We start from the raw sequence: 25,768 nt of genomic DNA, 5'->3' as shown, positions 1-25,768 counted from the left end.
GTGGGTTTTTGAAACAAGGTCAAGGCTAAGAGCTGCACTCTTTGGCTTATTTTGGGTTTAATATCGGTGAGTGTAATTGATGTCAAAGAAGTTTCAGCTCTTGGAGAGTTTGCACTCTCCAAACCTTCACTTAGACTGTGAGTGGGGGATATTTACAGCCTGGAGGAAGCTTTTGCCAGCACGAGAGTCAGCATGAAACAGTGCCCATTGCTGAAAGGATCACTTCCACCTTTCCAAGGGCCTTGCATTTCTCATTTTTACCGCTGTACCTTGTTGTTGCCAAAAACATTTGGGTGATTGTGCATTGAGCCCCATCAGGGCCTCACCTAATTAAAGTTCTTTTATTTTTTTTTTCACTGCCTGGTCCCACGAAGTCCAGCAACAGAAAGTGCCATGTGGGGTCAGAAAAAACGTGGCTGAGGGCAGCAAACACACAGGACTTGTGTAGGAGTGCTTTGTAATGCTTGTTTAAAGGCTGCCTGAAACTAAGGCCTGCTGCTACTCTGATTTCTATCTCCTGGACAAAACTTTAGGTATTTCTGAGAAAAGCCTGCTGGCCTCAGTCCATGATGATTCCTTAGAGAAGCAGACTGGTGAATAGATAGGGCAATCTGATACCAGACATGATTTACATAAATCCTAGTGCTGTTGGGTTTTTATTTAATCCCTGGCTACCTGCATCTATCCTAGGAAGAGAGGAAGTTTGGGTTGGAAGTGACTCTGAAAGATAGAAGAGAATGGTGTTAAAGCATCCCCAAAGCCTGTGTTTGTTGGATCTTTCACCTCTCTCCTGGTGATGCTGGATTTCTATCATGGTGTTGGTAAGGGGTTTTTGGTTTTTTGTTTGTTTGTTTGGGGTGTGGTTTTTTTTTTTTTTTTTTTTTGGGGGGATGGGTTTGTTTTTTGCTGCTATCTCCCTCTCCCATTCTGTCTGAACTGCAAGGGAGATAAAAAAAATCCTGCCCTTCTACCTGTGACTCTGAATTAGTTCTCCTAACCCTTGGCTATGTGCCCAGCAAAAGCCCAGAGCCAAATTCCCTGACAAGCATCCTGTGGCTTGTCTCTATTATCTGAGTGAGGATATACAAGCCCAGAAGAAGGGAAGGGAGAAGTGCCTGCTCCAATGCAAACAGCGATTTCCTCCTCTATACTAATGTTTTAATAATGGTTTGAGAGCAGTGGGGATTTGTGAAGATGTTGGAGTTCAGCCTGTGAGCCTCTTGCACTTGTAACTGTTTAAACATCAAATTAATTTACCAAATTTCACGTGTACAATGTAAGAACACGCTCCCATAAGTGCCCTAAGAATCCTCTCTAGCTCCCACCAAACCCTTGAGGTTGCAGTGCCATGATCTTATTTGGGCTCCAGGGAAGCCAAGAGCAAGCATCACACAGTGCCCACAGCAGCCAAAAGCAAAAATGGGTTTGTCCTGGCTTTATGGATTTTCCCAGCTGAGGAGGAGCAGGCAGGCTCTGCTTTACAACTCTGAATTCCCTGCTTTCCCTCACCTCATGCTCACAGGCTGCCTGGTGCCTCTATGAGCAGCACAGTGATGTGCAGCCTGCTGCAGCTCATTTCTTCAACACACTTACTTTGAATTTGCTTGGTGTGGTAATGGCAGAACTCACACACAGCCAGCTCAGGTTTATTGCCCACATCAGACCCAGTGTCACATCCATGCTGCTGAAGGCAGAGCAGCAGAGGGACTCCCCACTCCCCAGCTTGTTCTCGGCCTCTGCTTCCATGAAAATCCAAATTTCTCACTCTGGACGTGTGCTGGTACTTCTCAGTGCACTGCACTGCCCCTGCAGTGGCCAGAGCTGAGGACAGTGCACTGCTGCTGGTACCTGAGGGAGCCCCTTGTGCCATCAGAAAGCAAAGGGACAATGCCATCATCCCTTGGTGTACCTTTCTTCTTGCTTTGCACACAAGGCAACACCACAGAACCCCAGTCCCGGCAAGATTTTTAAGTCACACTCAATTGAGAACACTTACTTAGCCTTATTAAGAGTTTTATTAGCTCTAAAAATAGGTTCTTAAATATTTTCCAAGGTTGACTAAAATATGAAAAACAATTATATAATCAGTGTTTAAAATAAACCACAGTTTGTTACAGCTGAGACCCATTCAGTGGAATAGCATTTATCAAGAGTCATAGCATATAGAAAATTGTACAGCTACAGCCTCTGCAAATCCACAGACAGTATTTCTCTGCTTGCTTTCAAACTGAGCAGCTCCTGAACCTAATTTTCTGCTATCCATCAGAATTCTTACCAACAAGAACACTGCAAGAGTGGAACGTGGTCTTTGGGTAGAAGGCTGCGAGGTTTTTAATGAAAATAAAGAACTGGTCTATTGGTGTATACCCCTTTTGTTTTATATAATTTCTTATTGTTAAATGAAAACTTTTATAAATAATCTTACATAAATAATAATCTCAGAAGTTTTAAAAAGTTCACACCATCAGTCAGACCTGACTCAACATTCTCTGGTCTCTCACCGCTTAAACTATTTCTGCAATTATTCTGGAATACAAGAATCCCTAATGTCTCTTGTTGCAAGAGCAGATCATACATTTTGGGCAAGAGTTAAGCTGCAGAGTTAGATTTGGCAGTGAAGTGAAATGCATGTTACAGCTGATGGCTGCTCTTTTTTTGTTGTTTTATTGGAATAACAGAAAAGATTAAGCTGTAGCGCAGGTAGGGCTTGAGTCATGCTTTTATCATTGCATCTCTTGGCCTAATATGAACTATGTCCTTAAAAACAGTAGCTCAAGCTGATTCTGAACTCTGTTTATCTACAACCAAGCTCAACCAAAGACCAGCTAGCCTAGTGAAAAAGTGTAGTTGAAGGCTGAGTGCACACAGGCACCGCTAATTGCCTTCCATGACTGCCCAACGACTACAGACACTAACAGAGTTCTCAGCATTGCCTTTCAGCAAAGCTCTCTTATCTACACACAGGGAAGGGCACTACGCAGAGCAGAGTTAATACATGTTAACCTATACCTTGATCTAGCTGGTTCTTTAGAAAAAGAGAGAAAGGAGGTGATTTATCACCCCTTTTCGTTGCCAAAAGGAACTGCAGTCCCGTCCAAAGGCTGGTGGCGCCCTGGGAGATCCCAGTGTCAGTAGGACTGACGCCTCTTCCCCTCCGTAGTGCTTAAGTGACCATCAGCAACTTTGGTGTCGCGACTTTCTGCCTGTAAAGGAGCCGGGTGACGGCCAGTAGAGCCCAGTGTAACCCAGCACCAGCCACCGTTTGACCTGCAATGCCGAGAAGCTGCTCGGGAGATGCTGGTCTGGCTTGGGAGATGCTGATCCCCCTCGGGAGATGCTGATCCCCGCTGGGAGATGCTGATACACTTCGGGAGATGCTGATCCCCTCGGGAGATGCTGGTCCCCCTCGGGAGATGCTGATCCCCGCTGGGAGATGCTGATACACTTCGGGAGATGCTGATCCCCTCGGGAGATGCTGGTCCCCCTCGGGAGATGCTGATCCCCGCTGGGAGATGCTGATACACTTCGGGAGATGCTGATCCCCTCGGGAGATGCTGGTCCCCCTCGGGAGATGCTGATCCCCCTCGGGAGATGCTGATCCCCTCGGGAGATGCTGGTCCCCCTCGGGAGATGCTGATCCCCACTCAGGAGCCCATCCTGGCCCTTTGCTCGTAAAGAGCTTACCCAGAGCAGCCGGAGGGTTGAAAGGCCCGGCTAGAGAAGCTTGGGGAGGGACGCACGCTGCAGGATTTAAGAAGCGAGCAATCCCAGACGTGAACGAAGCACAAACACGCCGTGTGGGTTTTCTCTTCCTTAGATAAAAGCACCGGCGAGCCAGCCTAAGCGCTGCCCGCGGATGACTAGTCAGAACAAGTCGCAACTCCAGAGCTCAAATTAAAATGTTTCCTCCGTGTGAGTGACTGCTGCCTCCTGCGCCGGGAGTTCCCTCGCCTGCCCCGCAGTGCCCCGTGCGGGGCTGGCGGCGGCGGGGCGGGCCGGCAGCTACACCAGGGACTCGCACACGGGCAGCGAGTCCGAGTCCTGGCTGTGCATGGAGCTCAGCCCCGTGTCCGAGTCCTCGTCGTTGTCGGCGCGGTCCTTGCGCAGCCACTCGCCCGCCGTGCGCGCCCCGCTCGCCGCTCCGCACGGCTCGGCCTCCGCCTCCGCCACGTCCAGCGTGCCCAGCGTCTCCAGCAGCCGCTGCAGCTCCCGCTCCCGCTCCTCCCACGCCCGCTGCGTGCAGTCCAGGTCGCTCTTGACGGCCTCCAGGTCGGTGCTCAGCTTGAGCCCGATGTACAGGCTGGTGCTGAGCTGCGTCTTGACCCGCTCGTGCTCCAGGTGCAGCTCGCCCTCGCCGCCGCCGCCGCTCAGCTCCGTGGTGTCGCAGTCCGTGTCCGCCTGCCCGGGCCCCGCCGCCAGCTCCAGCCCCTCCCGCCGCCGCTTCATCCAGCGCTCGTTGAGCTCCTGCTGGATCTCGGCGGCCAGGTGCTCCAGCAGCTCCTCCTGCTGCGCCCGCTGCTCCTGCAGCTGCAGCACCTCCTCGCACTTCCTGGCGTAGTCCTCCTCGGGCCGGCCCGGCTCCCGGCCCGGCTCCCGGCCCGCCTCGGGCTCGCCCGTGCCCACCAGGTAGGTGTCCTGCACGTAGTTGACGCCGTGCCGCTTCATGCGGTCCAGGTGGATCTTAGCCTCGTACCTGTCGATCTCGCGGTCCAGCTCGCGGAGCCGCTGGATCTGCTGCCGGATGGTGTGGTCCTGCGACAGCACCAGGTGCACCAGCGTCTCCATCCTCTCCGCCGACGAGGCCTCCCGGGCCAGCGGCTGCTGCCGCCGCTTGTTGATCTTGGCCAGCTTGCGGAAGGCTTTCCGCACCACCCGGCGCTGCCGCTCCTGCGTGAGCGCCAGGCTGGCTCGGGCCGCCCCCAAGCCGCGGCCGGGGCGCTCCTTGCTCAGCACCACCCGCGCCTCGGCGCTGCGCGGCCCCGCGTTGGGCAGCGAAGCCTCGCTGCGCACCAGCACGAAGCGCACGTTCTCCTGCTCGTCGCCCCACGCCACCCAGAGCCGCAGGATCTTCGTCTTGTTGGGCAGGATCCTCTCGAAGCCGCGCCACTTCTCCACGATGCAGTAGGAGTGCGGCGGCCCCGACAGCATCCCTCCGGCGGGCTCGGGCGGCGCCGGGCGCTGCCGCCGGTGGTGGCTGTCCTCCAGCAGCACCCGCACCACGTCCGAGCAGGTGGTGCGCCGCGACAGCCCGGAGATCAGCTTCTCCTCCTGGCAGATCCACACCGAGATCTTGCGCTCCTCGGGCTCCATCGGGGGCGGCTGCGGGCGGGCGGCCGGGGCCGCGGGCTCAGCGCTGGCCGGGCAGCAGCTCCATGGGGAAGGAGCGCTCGGAGCTGCCCGCCCGCCCGGGATGCTCTGCCGTCCCCTCCCCGCCCGCGGCACCCCGCCCGTGCGCTCCGCCGGCCGCTCCACCCCTTCCTGCCCGGTGCCGGGCACGGGGGGGCCGGCCCGCTCCGCCGGGAGCCCCGAGCCCACGGGGGATCGCACACGGACCCGCACTTCGGGGCTGCCCGCTCCTCCGTGCGCTCCTCGCTCCTCCGTGCGCTCCTCGCTCCTCCGTGCGCTCCTCGCTCCTCCGTGCGCTCCTCCTCCTCCTCCGTGCGATCCGGCGAGCGAGCGGCGTCGGGGATCTTCCCAAAGTGCCGAGGGACAAGAGCGAATCCCGGAGCTTCAAAGGGAAAGGACTAGCGAGGAATTTCCAGTTTTAGTAAATCATCCGCCTGTAATTAGGAAATTCGTGTTTGTGAAGCACTTCGCGGATGGAATATGCAAAGGACGGGGAATGTCTGAGCGTTATTAAAATACTAGCTGAGCCAGATTTTAATGGGAGCTGGCTGCGTGCTTTGATGGGAACGGGATCGGTCTCGGAGTGCGGATCAAAAGGAGAAGATGTGAAAAATAGTAGTAAAACTCAGGGCTGTGGCGCTGATTTTCATTGATTGCATCTCAGGGTTCACGGACCCGGGCTTATCTAAAATGATGATAAAAGTGCTATAAAGGGCTAAGAAAGAAAACTGTGTCAGACCTGAAGGCTGCCCTGTACCTTCCGAGGGAGTTTTAGAGCCAATAAAATCACTGTGCCGTGCAGAGAGGGTTTTGCCTGGCTCAGGTTTGTGTTCCAGCCGGTGGAACAGAAACGGAGTCATGGCATTGCAGCCTAACTCCTGCCATTCTGCTTTTGGGAACAGCGGAACTGGGGCATGCCGAACAGCGAGGGAACTATTCCATAGCCTTTTCCCCTAAAATAACAGGCTCGGTGTGGGCAGTGCCTGTGCGAGCTTCTCCTGTGTTTCCGTGGAAGGGCCAGTCCCGGCTCTGGCTGCGTAATTCAGCTAATTACAGCGGTGCTTTGTGACGTGCAGCCTCCTGTCCCGTGAGGAAGTGGCTGAGCGACCAGGACCACCGACTGCCAGCATTCCTGCAGCTGGAGGTCACAGGGATCACGCTCCTGCTGCCCTTTCCTGCCTTGCTGCAGGTTGAGGGATTCCAAACCGAGCTGGTGTTGCAATAAGGGCACGCGAGATAGGGGTGATGGGAGCAGGCTGGATTTGCTTCCTGACCACAGCCACCTGAGGTTAAAGCTGCATATTCCTGTCCCACGGCAAAGCCTGGCACTGCCAGCTCCAAGGGCAAACTGCTTTGCTCTCAGGATGTGTCAGAAGCGCTGGATGGCTGCGCTTCGTGCAGCGCTGCAGGTTGTTCCCAAGGTGGGCAACTTTTGTGTTCGGTGGGTTGGTTATGCCTAAAATCAGGCAGGGGAGCAGTGGCAGTCCTGGAAGAGAACACAGTGACCTTAACGAAGGTGATCAGGACTCTGGAACACCCCTGACAGCTCACACTGCCCCAGAATAAGGGGGTGTTGAACAGGAAGGAGATGTGAAACAGGACACTGTGATTCAGCTTTAACTTTGAGATGTTCAGGATTTTCTAAAAACCCTTCAGGAGAGTAGGAGAAGAAGCCTTGCTGCTTTCATCAGGCTGGCAGAAAGTTGGAGAAACAGACCATAACTTGTTTTTTTCTGAAGAACTAGGGGTAGAAAAGGAATTAATGAGGCAATGAGAAACTGTCCTACTCCTCTACTGGTGGTTGCTTGCCTTTCCCATTTAGTTTTGATCTTGTTTTACATGTGTTTCCTATGAGAATGTCTGTACCTATTTTCTTTTGGCAAAGAACAGTACAGGAAGAGCAGGTTGTGATGTGAGGAGGCACTTTGTGCTCCCCACAGGTCAAGCTGCTCCAACTTGTCTGACTGCCTGTATCTATCCAGTATCCAAGCCTGGCTTTGTGCAGTGGAATTGGAAGATGATTATTCCATCTCTCCTTGACCACATCTCTGTGGATGGAAAGCTGTCTCTGCCTCCTCAGTGAAGCCCCCAAGGCAGCATTGCCAGAGAGAGGATGAAGATGCTGGCAGTTTGGTTGGAAGCAGCAAGAGTACAATTAAGATTAGGAAGGCAAACCCTTGATTTTGGTAGGACATACCTATTAGATGTGTGTGTATGTATGACCCGTGGTTAAAAAGATGTCATTCAAAATTCACATTGCTGCATCTCAACTTTAACCCTCAGGAATTTGGGTTTAGACTGTCTGCAAACCCAGGAAACTGCTGGCAAAGCTTCAAAAGTTTGAAGTGCTGTATCTGAAGCAAAGTTTGGGCTGTGCTGAATCCCAGAAGAAAACTGAATGCAGGCAACCTTTTGCCTTTCCTCCCAAGATCCTAAAGCATCCTGCAGAGGAAGGTGGTGCTCTTATCTCATTCTAAAGATAAGAATGCTCTGGCCTGAAGGAATCCAGTGCCTTGCCTGAGGTTGTACAGCAAGGCAGTGGCAGTGTCACAAAGCACACCAGGTTCCTTCACTCTGGAACCATTAGTCACTGAACTCCAACCTCTCCTCCTCTCCTTCTTTCAATTATTCCATGAGAAAGGGAGATGAGGAGCAAGGCATTAGCTCAACAGCTGCAGATGGTGATAGGAGCAAAGTGCAAGCTCAGCAGACAGCATTTACCCCTGGTGAGGCAGTGGGAGGCAGTGGCACACGGGCTCCTTCCAACCTCTCCTCCCTGGTGGGGGCAAAGCTCCTCCAGCCCACTGTGCCTGCAAACCACAGCACTCAAGTGTCCCTGGAATATCAAACTGGAGCAAATTGGAGGGAAGGACAGCTGCTCCTCTCTCCACTCCCTTCCCCACAGAGCAGTGATGCAGGAGGTCTTCTACAACATCTGCAACAAGCCTATCACATAACTGGAATTGAAAATGTCCCAGCTGTGCTCTGCTGTAATGCAGGGGCTGTTTCTGTACTGCCTGATCAATGCTCTTTTTCAAAGCACAAACTTCCTTGGCAATATGCTATCCAGAATTTCCTTCATGGCCTGTAATGTTTTGTTGTTTGTTTGTTTCATAAACTGCAAAAATTCCAAATTGATGATACTCTTAAGAGCTGCCTAAGCCCCAAAAGGAGATTTATGAGCTTAATATTTTAGGCTGTATTGAAAAGTTCAAGTCCAGGTATAGAGTGGTTTATTTTTATCTGCTGCAGGAGAATTACAAGGCCAAGTGATGAAAAATCAGATGTATTTTGGCATTTCACACAAAGTTCTTTCTATTCTTTCCTTTTCATTGAAGTGTGCAAATAAATTACCTAGTCTTTTGCAATAAGAACAGCATTCCTATTATGGGGCTGGATAGCAAGGTGTCTGTTTTGTTGGGTTTTTTAAATTTGAGCTGAATTATCAGAATGAAATTGACATTTTTAATAAATAAAATTGTGCAAGATCTTATTTTTAATTTGTTAAAACTTAACTGAATAAATGCAAACGTATTTTTCTGCTTCCATTATTCGTATAGCAGGAATGAAGAGGAATTCTTAGAACACTCTATTTGAGACACAGAATTAATTTCTTTCAAATGCATTTAAATGGGGAAAGTGTAAGGATTCGTGTTCAGGGTCTTTTTCTTTTTTTCCGCAGTGAAGTTGCTTTTACTTTTTAGATCACTCTCAGGACAATTTACTTATTTTTCCTGAGGTTACAGTTCAAAAGAACACAGCCTAGGTGGATGAGCAAAGGCAGGCTGGGACTGGTAATCTTTTGAGCCATCACTGTCTGGAGAAGCTGCTCTTTGTTGTGATGCTGCACAGCCACGCTGCTTTCCCAGCTCCTCTTCCTGTGCTCCTCTTCATCTCATTCTGTGGGGTTTAGCTCTCTGTCCCTTCTAATTGTTGCTTTCGAACATTTTGTCCCAAAAAACACAGATGAAGTCCCAGGACAGAATCTGACTGGGATGTTACAAACTTCTGCAGTGGCTGCTGACCTGTAGGGATTGGTGAACAGGGAATGGGCTGCCTGAACTTACTGGTCACTGTCTCACGGGTGCTTTTCTCTTTTGAACCCAGTTTTTCCTGATGCTGTAAAGCTGGATAACCAAATCATGCTGTGAATAACCAAATCATCCCTAGTTAGCATGCACAGAATGAAACACTTGAAAAACTACCCCTGTGTTAGCAGACTGTGCAGACTCCAGTCAAAACAGTTTGTAGTCTTAGGCTTAGACTTGGAAGAAAGTTGTTCAGCTTGTACCTGGGCAGCTTCAGACAGGAGAGTGCTTTGGTGCTCTTCACTTCAGACGTGCTGCTGAAGACAATGAAGGAGCTGGCACTAATGAGCTGCTGAAAGGTTCTGTAAGCAATAACTTTGTGACCTCTTGACCCATTTCCTTCAGCTCCTAGCAGCTGATGGGTGCTGCCTGCTTCTGAACACAAGCAGTGCAGGCGGCATATCTGGAAATCTGGAGTCATTCCTCGCCTCACATGGCTGGTGATCCCTCCATCCTTACAAGATCCCTTTGGGGAGACTGTGGTGTGGCCTGTTTGCATAATGGCAGCTGATACTGGGTGATATTGCTTTGGCTTCTCCATCCAACTTCTTCTTTTCTCATGTGCACACGCCCAGAGTGCAAGCAGGTATGGCAGAAGGGAACTATCTGCAGTGAAATCAGTGGGGGCTGCATGGGTAAATCCCTCTGCAGCTCTTTCAAAGGGCAGCTACATCTACAGACTACCATTACAGAAAATTGTCCAGACCTATATTTATGTTAAAGTGCAGCCTGGTAGTCCTGATGTGCTAGATGTGATGTAAATGCATGGCAGGAGGCTCCCCTGCCTTGAAGGCTCAGCCAATGTTAGGCAGCAGGGTGGGGGCACAGCAGACATCAGTGCTGAGAATACAGATCTCCAGCTCCTCATCTTTGAACAGAATCCTCAGCAGTTTGGGGTTGTTTCTTTGTCATACATACTCTTAGAAAAGAATCCTCCTCCCTTCACATCTTCTGTTTCAGATTTTCTTTTGATATAAGCAAAAAGAAATAGTTGAGCAGAGCACAAAACTTTTATCCTTCTCATAAGCAGAATAGATAATACAAAGTTTTCACCCTAAGTAAGTCAACAGGGCTGTACCAGTCAGCTTTGGTGGGAAATATGACAGATCAGACTCAGATGATGGCTACAACCTTCCTTTTCCATAAAATATTAAGTTTATTTGAAAATGGTTCGCTATTACTCTAATAGATTGGTCTTGGTTTGAATACTGCAGCCTTGGCTGTGGTCATCATGAAAAGGTGGAAGGCAGCAAGGAGGGTGTGCAGCAAGTTCAAAATCTTGGACTTCAGCAGAGCAGAATTTGGCCTCTTCAGGGATTTCTTGGTAAAGTCCCATGGGGTAAAGCCCTGAAGGCAAGATGGGCCCAAAAAGGATTGTTAATATTTAAGGATTGCCTTCTCAAAGCTCAGGTGTGGTGTGTACCAAAAAATTAAAAATCAGGCAAAAATACCAGGACACCTGCTGGGGTGAACAAGGAGCTCCTGGAGGAACTCAAATGCCAAAAGGAAACCTGCAGAGGGCAGAAACAAGGACAGGTTGTTTGTGAGGAGTGCAGAGAGCCTGTCCAAGCATCCAGGGATCAGGTTGGGAAAGCCAAAGCCCTGACAGAGTTAAAGATTCTCTCTTTAATATAATAATAATAGGGAAATCGAGGGCAAGAGAGCTTCTGTAGGTAAGTTGGTGATAAAAGGAAGGCTGGGGAGGTGTTTAGGTTACATTAAACATTTCTCTAATCCCTTGAGAACATGTCCAAGTGTCTCACCTCTTTCTTTAGTTTTGACCAGCAAACTCAAATGAGATGAACTAGATCACTTTATCATGAAGGCTTTTAACTACTCCAAACACTCTTGTGGATCCTCCCCATTCTAACTGATGAATATCCTTTGGAATACACCTTGTCTTCTGAGTAAGGAAACACCATGCTCTCAGTAGCACAGAGGATACAGACTTTCTCACATAAATACTTGGATTAACTCTTTTTCAGGTCACTTTTACATTTGTGGAAGGGACTGGAGGTTTCTGGCCTTAATGGCAGTGATGGTTGATTATTCGTGGCACCACATATTACAGGCCAGCTTCCTTTTTCTTCTGCCTTCTCGCAGAGTCAGGATTGAGGCACAAGGGATGGATTCTTGTGTTTGGACTCAGTTGTTTATTAATTCTTATCTATAGTACAGTGAGTGCTGCAGCACCTCTAGCTGACAAGCTTAAAGTGAAAAAATGGAGCTGGATCTTGCTGGTTACAAGGTCTTTCAAGACCTAACTATCCAATTAAGAGCTAACATCTATATTATTTATACTTTTGACCCAATGACCAAACACCTGTGACCCACAGTGTGGGATTTTTTATCCAACCAGAAACTACTGCCTGAAAGCAAGAAGAAGAGGAGCAAGAAGGAAGAAGAGACAACTCCCTAAATCCTCCATCTTGTCCCATACTATTACTATATTCTAAAACCCCAAATTCCAAACCCTTCCCCATGTGATATTACACGCTTCTATCAACTCCACACCAGTGATTCCAACTCCATCATTCAATTTTGGGAGCCTTCTCCAAGGTCTCAAGTCAAAAGCAGTGTTCTCTTAGGGTTCAGTGCCTGACAGCACAGAAAGTCCAAAACAGTTAGTGAAAAGCTCTCCTGTTTGTTTTTTGTGTAGAGGCTGGGATCCATGGCAGAGCTCTTCACTTTTGGCTTTGGGCTTTGCTGGGAGCTGGTCCTGGAGTGCTGAGGGTTGGAACCATCAGTTGTGCATGAGCAAACACCTGGCAGTGTGAGTAAAAGGGTTCCTCAGCATCCCTGCACAGAGAAGGAGATCAGCCTTGGCAGAGGTCCTGGCAGAGGTGCCCAGCTGCAAAGAGAGGGTTGGGGTTTGATTACATATGATTTGGGTAGGAGAACAGTCAGTGACATGTGTTCCTGTCTGTGACTATGAAATGTGTGTGCTCATCCTATGGCCCAGAGAATTTCCAGAGAACTATCTCACAGGGATTCCTTCTAAACCTCAGAAACCAACCTGAAATTGTGGTATAAGCAGGATGTATCATTGCAGAATGTATCATTGGCAGATTGGAAGGAGGACAGATGAATTCTCAGTGTTTGAATGAACAGAGCTTTCAGCACTGCCAGTATTACCATGAAATTGAAGTCTGTGCTGAGCAGGTAATCTGTTTTACCTGTTCTGTTTTTATGATCAATAGTTGATTTCAGCTTTTGCATTCAGGTAAGGTTTAAATAGGCAGCTATGAATCCATATGTAAGAGGTGTAATTTACTTTTCAGTTGTAATGAAATCCTTACTGAATTAAGTCTGTGTGGTTATTACTCCAGCCTCATTCTCTCCAGCTGTGATCTTCAAACTCTTTGCAGAAAACATTCCCTAAGCCTTTCTCCTGAACTTTTATATTATTTCTTCAATATATTTGTATCCTTGACCCACTTTTGTTTTGCATTCTTGGTAGACCATTGTGCTACCCTTGAATCAAACCTTTATGAGGAGTTCAAATGAGTAAATAAAACTTATAACTGAATAAATAAGTATGCTTTAAAAATTATTTCAGCAAAGCATAATTCCAAAGTACTTACAGAGAGGATGAACTGGATGTAGATAGTGTATTTTCACTGGCCCCATTCTGACACTGACAGTGGCAACAGGATTAGGTCCAGAGGCCAGAATTCTCTTTAGGAAGCAAGAAGATTTCTATGATGCCTTTCTTTCCCTTGAGCAAATACATCCTGAATGGCAGAAAATAAAATGAGGAGCAGCTCAAGCTGGTGAAAAAATGTGAGTGGTAATATGTGATGTGAGAAAGGAGCCTGAATTGAAGTCATATGGGAAAAGGCCTGGAGTTGGGTGCATGCAGCAGGGAAAATAAGATGTGTTCTTCTTTGAAGCATGGCTTTCCTGAGAGCCACAAGAAGATCTCAGGAAATTAGGGATTCCTTCAGGATGGCCCAGCACAGGTCTAAACAAGAACATTGTAGGAGGCACCTGAGTTGTTTAGAACTTGTTGCACTGCTATTTATAAGAAAAAGTGTTTTGCTTTATCCTTTTCCTTCAACTTAATAAGAGTGTGAACCCTAGCTAAAGGGTAAGTATGAAATTGCCATGGAAGTGATGGAGAAATGACATCAAATGCAGAGCAAGGGAAATAAGAAAAGAGAAATTCAGGGGATGTCAAGAAAATCAGTCTGCTCTGACACTTCCTGGAGCTTTGTTTTAAAGGAAGTGACAGCAGCATTGATAGGAACAAGAACTGACACAGCACTGCAGAATACAGTGAATGATCTTGGCAGAAATGGGGACCTCAGTGCAAACCCTCAAAAAACCATGCAGGTATTACACCAACAAGTGGAGAGGCTGCTGCTCACTGTGCCTGCCATTCTGTGTCCTGCTGGGCTTTTAGCACAGGGGTCTTTTCAGCTGAGCTGAGAATTGACAACAGTGTTAAAAGTGAGGTGGTGTCCACCTCCCTCACTTGTCACTGGGGGAGAATGGTGCTCCATGCATCACCAGCTCCTTGAGCTGCAGTGCTCCCTGCATTGTCATTCCCTTGTTTTTGAGGCCTCCAGCCCCAGCCTTTCCTTGACAAACAATTCCCAGGAACAATTCCCTGGGGTTTCTGGGGTGGGTGTAGGTTCTGCTCATTGCTCTGGATGCCTTGCATGCATTTCTCCTCAGTGCTTACAAAGCCAGCTGTCAAGAGCTGACTCTTCAGTGGGGAAAAATAGCACCAGAAGGGCACATTTATGGTGCTTCCTGGCCATTAATGACTGAAGAGCAGTAATTTTTTAATGATTTAATGTGTGCCATCTGCAAAGGCTGCTGTTGTAATGGCCTGTATATATTTTACATCCAGTGTGGACTTGAGACTTATGTGTCACTAATGAGTGCATAAAATAATAAATAAAGTTAATTGGGGTGTGTTTTATATGCAGAAAACAAATGAGTCTCTTACTTCTGCTAGGAATATTTATCATAAATCAGATTTTTAGTAGCTTAAAGTCAATTAACTTCTTAAAGCTGTGATGTCTTGCATCAGCCTAAGCTTTGGTTCAGGCATCTTTTTGAAGCTGTACTGCCTACAGTTTTTTGTTGTAACTCATGGCAACTTTTGAATCCCATTTACTTTGTTTTAGCAAGGAAACCTGAATTTCATTTATCATGAGAAAAAGCAATTTTCACTCCAAAACTTGATCAGCTAGTTGTTTTTGAGTAGGAGGCACTGCATAAACTGAGACCAAAAAATTCTTGACCTCAAAACTTAAATCCCTCATTGTTATGACAAGTTCTCTATTCTTTTCAGACTTTCATTTCTATCCTTCTTGTACCAACAGCAGTCATTGGTTTTGGCAGTGTTTCTCAACCTTTGAGCAGGAAAAGTGAAGTGATTTTTCTCCATCTTAGTGTTTTAGCACTCTTGACAGCTCGGGGCTTGTCAAACTGTTTATGGCTTTAGAGCTCTGTGCTCTGGGTGCCCAGTCCCAGAACATGCTGTGCACAACCCAGCTCCACTAAAACTCTCCTCCTGGGGGCTGGGCAAGATGCTGTACAAAACCAACAAAGCAAGCCAATCAATTAAAAAAAAAAAAAAAAAAAAAATAAATGAGGGAATACTGAACTGTAGCCTTCACTGTGGGATTTGGGTTTTTTGAAAAGAAAAAGAGGATAAAAAGAGAGAAGCCACACATATTTGGCAGAAAGTCTGACATTAGTAGCATAGAAGCAGTGTCAGGAGTGAAGAATAGACCTTATTGAAAATCCCAGGAGAATTGCATACTTAATAAGTGAAGACTTGATCCTGGGCTGCTGCCACAAGGCTTCAAGGAAAGCTGGAGGTGCTCAGAGCTCTATGGCACAATCCTCCCAATCTTCACAGCCTAGGACAGGTTCCAGCCTCATCTTCCCCTTATTAGAATAGCTGCTTACTCATCCTGCAGCCCCAGCCAGGGATATGAAACCTTTTGGCTGCAAGCAGCTGAAATCCCAGATCAGTGAGGGTCTTAAAGTACAGCAGGACTAAATCCTGGGAAGGGGAGCAGCTGCTTGGTAGAAATATCTGGATGTCCACAAAGCTCCCACCACCTTTAATTAGAGTGGGTTTGGATGAAAACTTTTAATCCAAGGGTTGAAATGAAACCTGAGTGCAGGATTTGCTCCGTGCTTAAACTTTCTGTTAGGTTTGGTTTTCTCAGTTTGCAAATAGGGCTGATAATGGTTTCCAAAAGAGGGGCTGGAGGCCTCCAGGTAAGCAGAGCTCTGGAAAGGTCAGGGCCAGGGCTGGGGTCCTGTCAGGAGGCTGTGTAGGCACAAAATTGATTTGAATTCTCCCTAGTATTATTTGGCTCCCATCTCCCTTCTGCTTTTCAATCAGTACAGCACAAAGTTTGTTTGAAGGAAGATAATTTTACAAAGTGCTGAGTTCAGTGTTCCAGAGCCTCTGGCATTCAGCAGGAGACTTGCATGCTTTTAATCTATCTCCTGTATTCCTATATTAAAGGAAATGTTTCAAAGTGATTTGAGCAAGTTACCTGTGTGAAACCTGCTAACAAATAATAGGATAGATGTGTGTAACAGTTACTTCACTTTCAAAGTTTGCCTTTAGGAGCAGAAAAGATTTCTCATTGCTAGAAATTTCTTTTCTTTTCTTAAAAAAAAGAAATAAGAAAGAGAAGAAAAGAAAGGCTCTCATATGTGATCTTTCATTGCTGTCTCTCTTCTGCTGGCTTTAATGTGAGCCTCCCACCAAGGTCAGGGGGAGTTCTGGCTGATTTACAGGCTCCAGGAACTGGGAAGCTGATGCAGATTTAGTGACTGCTCCCACAGGACCAAAGGAAACAGTGGAGGCAAGGAGCAAATCTCAAACCCAGGAACCTCCTCAGCCATTTCCTCTCACCAGTGTTTCCCTCCTTGAGGCAGAAGATCCCCACTGATTTGAAGGGTGAATTCTTTGTGAGATCCTACCCAGGACTGCAGCATTGTCCTGTCAAAGAGCAGATCCTGCAATCATGTGTTTGGGCTGGTGAATCCTCCCATTTCCCAGTGGCTTGGAGAATGCAGAAGAGATTCAGGCAGCTGTAGCTCTGAGCTAAGACTTTGCTGATCCTCAGCACTGAGCAGGATCTCATTTATTCTGTACAGTGCAAACCTGCAGAGCTGTGGCCAGCCTTGGAGCACTGTGACTCTGAGTGCCCTTTAATTTCCTCAAGCTGGTGGAATCCTCTCCAGGGATGCAGCAGCAGGGAGCAGGAGTGGGGCACAGAGCTGTTTGCTGAGCAGCCTTGTCCTTGTGCTCTCAGGAACTCCCTCTGCTGCCCTTACCTGCCCATGCTCCACTCTGCACTGGTGTTTAACTATTTTTGCTCGAGTTATTTGATCTTTCCAGTCAGTTTTGCCCGAGTATATTTGTAGTGACAAAATATGGCAATGTAACTCATCAGTCCTTCCCCTTGGAAAGCTAAATCCCTTATTTCACTTTCCATCTGTACCTCTCCTACCACTGTTTTCTGTCAAAGTGATTTTTCTGCAAGTCTCTTCCATCATTAGGGCTGCTTCTGATTTGAACAGCTGCTTGTGCTGGGCTAAGATTTAGGCCCACAGTAACAGGATCTCCTTCCTAGCAGGTATTGGGGGAGGATTTCCCCATCTTCCCTTTCCACCTGGCACCTTCATCCCACCTTGCTCTGCTCTGTGCTGTTCAGCTTTTCCCTACACCTACCATTGCAGCTCCTGTTGTCTTAGGGATGTTTGTTTGAGTTAAAAATAGGCACAATCTGTCCCATTTCAGGTGTCAGAAAAAGTGGGGAGAAGGGTGTCACAGAGGGAATTGTCCTCTCACCAAGGCTACTCCAAATCCTGCTGTGAGTCTGGGGGTGCTTGGATCCACAATCTTCCTGCCGCTGTGGGATTAACACACCAGTTCTGAGGTTTGTGTCTCAAAGGGTATGAAATGCTTTTAGCTGTGTGTTACAAACCCCACTGGGATGACTGCAGGGAAATTACCCCACTCATTTCCCAGCTGTGTCCCAGCCAGGCACAGGGTGGGCTCCCAGCACCACACCAGTCTGAAATCGCTTTGACACTGGCAGCTCTCCCTGCCAGGGCAGGAGCCCCCAGCTCTGCCTGCTGCTGCTCTCCAGCCCCTTCCAGCACCATCAGCCCACAGGCTCCTCTGCTCTCTGCTCACAGGGATTTTGCCCAGTTTGGTGAAACACAATTTCAGATTGCTGGCAGAGGTTTGTGCCTCCTGCCTGCAGCCCCTTGGGGCTCCTGCAGACTCACTGATCCCGTAATTCCTCGTGGTCACTGCTGTCCTCAGAGATTTGGTTTTGGGAATAAGGTGTGCCCAGAGATGCTGTGGTGCCCTGGATCCCTGACAGCGCCAAGGGCTGGATGGGACACGCAGCAGGCTGGGCTGGTGGCCTTGTCCCTGTCCTTGGAAGGGATGATGTCCCTCCCAGCCCAGCCCATCCATCCCGTGCCCCTGGTGAGGCTGGCAGTGCCCGCCTGTCGCGACAAGAGTGTCGCGATGCGGAGCGCAGGCAGCGCGGTCTCTGTCGGCCCCTGCCGGGCACGGCGGGCACCGCCGGCTCTGGGTTCATCCCTCGGCTTCCCCCGAGCCTCAAAACCGGGCACATCCATCCCCGGGCAGGGAGTGTCCTCCGCATCCATCCCCAGGGATGGGCAGTGCCCGCAGGCAGAAGCGCTGGGCACGGAAAGCCCCCCGCATCCATCCCCGGGCAGGGAATGTCCCGCACATCCATCCCCGGGCAGGGAATGTCCTGCACATCCATCCCCGGACAGGGAATGTCCTGCACATCCATCCCCGGACAGGGAATGTCCTGCACATCCATCCCCGGACAGGGAATGTCCTACACATCCATCCCCGGGCAGGGAATGTCCTGCACATCCATCCCCGGGCAGGGAATGTCCTGCACATCCATCCCCGGACAGGGAATGTCCTACACATCCATCCCCGGGCAGGGAATGTCCTGCACATCCATCCCCGGGCAGGGAATGTTCTGCACATCCATTCCCGGGCAGGGAATGTCCTGCACATCCATCCCCGGGCAGGGAATGTCCCGCACATCCATTCCCGGACAGGGAATGTCCTGCACATCCATCCCCGGGCAGGGAATGTTCTGCACATCCATCCCCAGGCAGGGAATGTTCTGCACATCCATCCCCAGGCAGGGAATGTCCTGCACATCCATCCTCGGACAGGGAATGTTCTGCACATCCATCCCCGGGCAGGGAATGTCCCCGGGCAGGGAATGTCCCGCATCCATCCCCGGGCAGGGAATGTCCTGCACATCCATCCCCGGGCAGGGAATGTCCTGCACATCCATCCCCGGGCAGGGAATGTCCCGCACATCCATCCCCGGGCAGGGAATGTCCCGCACATCCATCCCCGGGCAGGGAATGTCCTGCACATCCTCCCCAGGAATGGGCAGTGCCCGCTCTGTACAGCCCGAACCTCGCAGCCTGCAAAAAACAACAGCCAAAGTCATATCCTGACCCTGCTTTTCCCAGCAGAGCCCCCAGACTCCGGACTGCTGGTGCCTGGCTTTATTTTCCGAGGCTGAGAAGGGCAGAGGATCAGCGACAGCCAAGGGAAGAAAGAGGTGACTTGGAAAGAGGCTCCTGCTTGTGCTGAGAGAGCTCCAGACTCATCACAGCTCGGGAGGCTCTCTGCCATGGAACAGTATTCCCCTGGAACCCTGGAGAGAGCTGTGGAAGGGGAAAGCTGTGTTTTGTCTCCTGTGTATCTTCACATTCCTGCAAATGTAGCTTGGGCATGAAGCACATCATCTCCTGGCATCAGCTAAGAGCTGTGAGCCACCACAAGGGCCAACGAAAAAAGCACAGTCCTCTTGATTTTCATCCAAAGATTCTCCAAACCCGAAGATTTTGATCCAAACTCTTCCCCAAAGGAGTTTATGCCGAGCCCTTGCGAGGATGGGTGGTGGCTGCAGGTGACAAGGGAAGGTCACCTTTGGTGGTTTTTGGGGCACGGGAGCCCAGCCCTGCCAGACCCAGCACCAGGATCCAGCCAGATCCACCACAGCAGCTGCACTTCCTACAGCTCCACCACGGCAGCACGGGCTTCTGCACCAACTGCACTGCTGCTGAAGTGAGATGGAATAGAATGCACCAACAGGGAAAGAAATTAAGGCTGGTAGATGTGATTGCAAGAGAGAATTTATTCATGGAAGCAGAGAAGTGAAGTGAATCCATTTCTCATTCAGCTTGCCTCGTGTTGTGCTCTGAGGATGGTCATCTCAGTTCAGACTGCTTTGGCAGTGAGCTGATTCTTAATTTACAAAGTGCCACCTGTGAATCAAAGTGAGCTCTTGAAATTTGGGAGTTACATATTCAAAGTCAAGGATTTGGTCAAATGTTTTGATAGGAAGCCAGTTTTTATGGTTTTCTATGTGTTGAAAGTGAACTCTGTGCTTCTGAGAGCTCATGATGGTTAAAGGAAGTGATTTTACTCTTCTCATCAGATCTCTTACTCATTCTTCTTAACCTCTCTTACCTCCAGCATATGGACAATAATTTTTACGTAGCTCCAAACTTTGTGTCCCTGTATAATAAAGGTCAAAAGAATTTTGAGGATTTCTCCCTCATACTGTATCTCTGTGTAAAAGTTGGGTGTCGCAAAGTGATGACAGAATGTTTCTTGGAACTGTTAAATGGAGAAGCATCCGAAAAATCTTTATTTTGTAACAGAACAGGTGAGGTTTCCTACCATCTCTTACTCCCTCAAATCAAACACAACTTTCTAAGAAACTCTATTTAGGATTTTAACTGGGAAAAGGACAGGAATTGATATCTGCAAAGATGTCTCCAATGGACTTTCTGACTGCAGTTAAAGATTTATACTCTGGTACCTCTCCCAAAGACAGGAATTTTTCTCTCCCAGTCATTATCTATGGTGTAGATGATTTCCTTTGTGCACACAGGCTTTCATCTGCTTCCAAATCCATCCTATTTTGTGGCAGTGTGTAACACCTGACAGTGGACTGGCTGTCACACAAAATTAACCTCTCCTGTTCCATATGTTGCTGTGGAGAGACACAGAACTGAGCAAATTTTGTGGTGACTATTTAAATGTGGCCAGGGAGTGCCCCTTCCTTTAACTGGTCCTTTCCCTGCTTTGTACTTCTGTTAATTTTATTTAGGTTTTCTAGCTGAGACAGGCACTAGCAGTCCCTGCTGTGCTGCATTAGACTCTCACCTCCTCTAACACTTCCCTGCTGATCATTATCCTTTGTTTACAGAGCTTCTGCCAACTTTCCATCCTCTGACTCCTCGTGTCTGAGGCAGTTTGAACCGAGTACAGCAGGCAGCTGCTACAGGGAATGCCTCAATAAAAACCTTATGAATAAAAATTCACAAGCCTGTCGTACTCTCTGCACCCACAGATTTTGCAGTCCAGGAGAGCTGAAGTTTGTGCCACAATATTTCTCCACAAGTGCACGTTGCTCATTGCTCAGAGCAGTGTCTGCTGGAGGATTTGTGAATTTTGGCTGTAGGTGTTGCTGGTGTTTTACAGGTGAAGCCTCTGTGGCTCATACTGCAATTTCTGTAGTGAGATTCCAATGAGATTTACAGAGATGCACTTCAAGGCTGATGGAGATTTTAGGGGCTGACATCAGTGTGAGGTCAGATTCAAGTGTGTATTTCCTGTGAATTTTACAGCATCTTTGACCTGAAACAGCTTTGGACATGAGGCAGAACCCCCATGCTCGTGCCTACAGCCTTTATCAGCAGTTCTTATTCACTGCTTTTGTTGGTTACTCTGTTGGGTGGTTTTTCATGATTACCTCACAAGTGGTCACAAGCAGAACAAGCTCAATAGACACACAGGCAACAAAAATCCCTGCTGTTGTTTCATCATCTGCCCCCTTTGAGAGTTCCAATTATTTAATTGAACTATTTAGGCTCATGTACTTCTTCTCATCTGAAAGCACTTTATAAATATTATTCATTCCTATTGCTGGTAACCAACTTAATCTTTTTCTATTTCCAACCCGCTGCAGTGACCAAGCAGTCAAAATATTTGCATGACAGGTTTACCAATCTGCTCTCCCAAAAAACCACCCACCCTTTTCTTGGTATTCAAGGCACAAAGGTGACAAAACTGAGTATAAGTTGCTTTGGTTTGGTGTCACCAGAGAAAAGTCTAATAAACACAGTTTATTATTTATTTTTTATTCTTGGAGGGCCTGGCTCCTAATTCCCATGGAAGCAAATTGCTCAGGTTGTACTTTAAGGCAGACACAGTTTCACTGTGCCTGTTACTGCTGGACATTCTTACAAAACCCCTTTTCTGTTTTGTTTGTTGGGGGCTTTTAAAGTAGAAATTAGGCATTGCTAAATCAAACTTGTGCGAAAATAACATCTCCTTTCTTAAATTAAAAAAAAAAAAAGAAGTTAAATTTGTCATAAAAGACCTAATTATCCTGAAGGAAAGGATATTTCCTATGTGTTTGTTCTGACCTTGTGCCTCATCAGAGCTGGAACTGGGGGTTCCTGTTTGCTGCTCCCTATCTCTGACATCCACAACAGGGTGTCATAGCTAGGGGTGCCTGTGTCCAGCTGTTCCTGGGCACCTGGATAGGGCAGGCTAGGGAAAAGAGAGGGACCACCACTGCTGGGAGATTTAAATAGATCACCAGAGCCCAGGATTTTTTTTTTTTTTTTTTAGCTACAGCCTCCCTATTAGAAAACCTATTTTTAATTTATAATTTGTAATGAGGTAAAGCCATTGCTGGTATGCTTTTCCCAGGATTTATACTTTCTTAAGAAAACTGCAATATATGTAATGAAATATGTAACAGCCTGGATTTAGCTAATTACCCATCACAGCCCAAGTGATTTCCAACTTCACTGCTTCTTGAGATGAAATCTGCTGAATGATTTCCCTCCTGGAAACAGAGGCACAGAGGGAGACAGGCAGGCTTCAGCATGTCAGAGAATGCTGCCCACTGAAAACCTGCAGCATCTCAGGGTTAGGAAGCAGGAGTGGCCTTTTAACCCTTCTGTGTGTGCTCACCCTGGCAGCTTGCAGAAGGGACAAAGCTGAGGATTTAACCTGGGCAGAGCCATGGGAGGGACAGGGTGTGCTGCTGGCAGGGTCACACAGGATGGGACAGCATTCTGCAGGGCTTCCAGGGTGTTTTATGGTTCTGTTCCCAGCTTCACTAGTTCCTGTGTGCATGAACAGTGGGAGGACAGACAGACCTCAGGCATTTGGAGAGTACAGTACAGTAAATTCCTCATTTTTGGAGTGGGTTTTTTTTTTTTTTTTTTGACCATTAGGTGTGTCTGTATGTGGGTGTTAGGAGCTTTTCATGGCTCCCTGACCCCACTGAAGTCTGCTGTGCTGGTGCATTTTGGTCAGCTCAGAGAACTTCCCATCTTTCAAAAAGGTGGGGAACTTTTCTCTGAGAAAACATTAAAACACCACCTTTGGTGGCTCCTTCATCAAGCCATGAAGAAACCAGGGGGGGTTCAATGCTCAGGGTTCCTCACATCCCCAGCTGTGGCAGGAAAGTTGCTGGAGGTGGGAGGGAAGAACTCCCAGTTCCAGCACTTCGACTGAAGAGCCTCCAAAAAGTTTTCAGAGGGTGACAGCTCCCAGGCCAAACTTGGAACCCAAATGCACCACACAGCTCCTGCTGGGGACTGGAATTTGGCACTGCTGCCTCGGGCTCTCCAGGATTTCAGCAGATGTAGTGCATTGATTTAATGTTTAAAAGGGAGCCCTGCTGGGGCTTCCACAGCTTGTTTCATCGCTTCAGAAATCAGGCAGTAACACACAAACAATACAAGCAATTTTGTGTTATAAACAACAGCCAATGTTTAGGGAATTGGGATTGAAATAAAACGTCTTCAAGACTTTTGGCATTCCCCCGTCCTCCATCTGGAGATCGTTTTCTTTTTTCCAGACTCTCCCCACTTCTGTCTAGTTCTGCATTTTCAGTGTTTTCCTTGCAGCTTGGAAATACCTCCAATCTGTTTGGGTTTTTTTAAGCCTTGATAGGGCTTGTTGTTTGCCCCAAGTAATTCAGAGCTAATAAAAACTCTGACTCCACACCTCTGAGTGCTCCTATGCCATAAGGCAGCCCATAATAAGCCCATTTCTGGGATGTCATCCATGCTTTTGTTTGTACATTCTGGGACCTGATGCTTATCCTAGGCTCCCACTTTGTGTCTGGGGTGGGGAGGAGGTGACTGTGCTTCTGAAAACACTTCCAGAAACATAAAATTGTGATGATTTACTGAATCTTCTATTATTTGGGTTCAAGGAATTGCTTTTCAGAAGCATTCAAAGGAATGTGAGGAAATCAATTCAGGTTCCTTTACCTCTACTGCTGTGTTACTGACATGATTACACCCCCACAGAAAGATTGTAGAGCTAGAAGAGATACAGGCAGATAAAGTTGTAAAAGATCTGGCCCCTTTCTGTGTCAACCATCACATGAGGATTTCACCTTAGGAAAAAACCAACTGAATGAGCGTGAGGTAAAATAGTATAAAAATCTTGAATGGAGTAGAGAATGTGATTAGAAAAACGTCATTTACTATTTTTCATATTTCAAGAAATCCATGGCAAGCCTGATAGAAATTAAAGCATGCTTTTTCACAGAGGGTGATGTCAGTCCCAAAGGTTTACCTGGATTCAGACTAGACCCATTCACAGAAGCAAACTCCACCAAAAGCTGTTAAATATATTTGTTATCATCTCTGCTTCTGAGATTATTACCCTGTGTACTTTAAAACAGAAAGTTTATCAGGGAGAAAGCACAAAAGCTTCTGTTTTCTTCCATCAGTCGTTCAGCCCTGCTGAGACAGGAGACTGGAAAGTCCAGCAATTCTTATTTTTCTAGTCTAAAACTTCACTTCCTTCAAGTCAGCATCTTTTCTCTCTGTCTTACTCTTTTTCTATTCCTCTCTTTGGTTTTTGCATCTGCCAGGCTGTGTTCTCTGCCACCCCAACTACCTCTGCTATTTTCTACCTCCTTCAGAGATTAATTTTTTTGGCCTGCAGTAAATCCTTACTGTGAGACCTAGAAAAGATTTTGTCAGCTTAACACCCATCTACATTTTCTAGTGATTTGGGGGTTAAGAATGAAGCACCTCCAAGAGCAGCATTCCCTCCCTGACAAAGGAGGTTTGTTTAAGGAGTTTCCAGCCACTCACTAAGTGCCATTACCATAATGGTGATATGCAAGAATTTTGTTGCTGCCACTATTTCGCTTGTTCAAGTGCTTGTTACATTTTATGCCTTTGGCTGAGTGGTGATTTTTAAAAAGCGAGGTGTTGTGGCTGCAATATTGGGCACAGCAGGGATGATGAAAAATGCCAGATGGAACAAAATTATTCTGATTTTTGATCCACAAAGAGCCTGGCTGTCAGTCCTGCTGGGCACCCAGCAGCTCCCATTGAAATCTGTGGCCCCAGGCCAATGCTGCAAGAAGTGCTTGGTTTAGTTCACTGGGCTGGCATTGCTGCAGAACCTGCCCCACAGCTGAGCTTTGGGAGCACAGAAGGACATGATAGTGTCAATAAACTCAGGACATGCAAAGAAGCCCTGGGGAAGGCAAGGGATTGATGCCCTACTGTTCCTTCCCTCCTTTTTCTTTTGAAGCTTTTTTTTTCACTTTTCATTCAAGTGCTGAGTGTCTTTTCTGTTAAGCACAGCTCCACCCTGTTAGCTCTATTTTGATTTAGTAGGTCCTGGCAGGAAACTGATTTGGAAATTAAAATTTGCATCTTGGGTCTCAGTCTGAAGTCATGCTTGCTGAGTTGTTTCTCCACTTTGTAGCATATTCTTATGGGGGAAAAAAATCCTTGTGATCACTCTTACTTGTGGTACACTGAAGGGCATGGCTACAACCAGTTCCTAAAAATGCACTTAGGATCCACTCATGAACTTTATTCAGGAGATTGTTTTATCTTCTGGTTTGGCTTAGGGTGTTTTTCAACCAGCTGTTAATTTTATTCTGAAGCACATCAGAATTCAAATCAAAACACCTGAAATTAAAATAGCAAACTTCAAACTCAAAAGTGAGATTATTTGGATGGATTTAGCCCACTCTTGAGAACAGCAGACCTGTGGTGCACATTTGAAGCCCAAACCTAAAGATTTGATTTGAATCTCTCTCTGTGTTAGGATAGTAAACCAGTTACTGGTATGTTTAGAAGAGTAACATTCGCTGTTTAAGGTGGTCCGCTGCTCTCTCTACATGAAAATAATTTGTTTGCAGAACAGGAAGATCTCTTCAAAAGATTCACAAGCAACAGAGGACAGATAAACTCTAAAG

At 47.6% G+C, this 25,768-nt stretch overlaps 1 protein-coding gene across 1 annotated transcript; it reads right to left on the bottom strand.

The window, feature by feature from the left end:
• Window positions 1–2,000: 2,000 nt before the first annotated feature.
• Window positions 2,001–5,328, bottom strand: RASSF10 (Ras association domain family member 10). The gene has a single exon (XM_033062754.1). It carries the CDS (start codon window positions 5,308–5,310, stop codon window positions 4,003–4,005), a length of 1,308 nt encoding a protein of 435 aa, XP_032918645.1. The 5' UTR covers window positions 5,311–5,328; the 3' UTR covers window positions 2,001–4,002.
• Between the last annotated feature and the right edge of the window lie 20,440 nt (window positions 5,329–25,768).

This window comes from Catharus ustulatus, chromosome 6 (genome assembly GCF_009819885.2).
Source record: "Catharus ustulatus isolate bCatUst1 chromosome 6, bCatUst1.pri.v2, whole genome shotgun sequence".
In the NCBI taxonomy this organism is placed as follows: Eukaryota; Metazoa; Chordata; class Aves; order Passeriformes; family Turdidae; genus Catharus; species Catharus ustulatus.
Note: the sequence above shows the minus strand (reverse complement) of the source record. Positions and strands in the feature narration are given on the sequence as shown.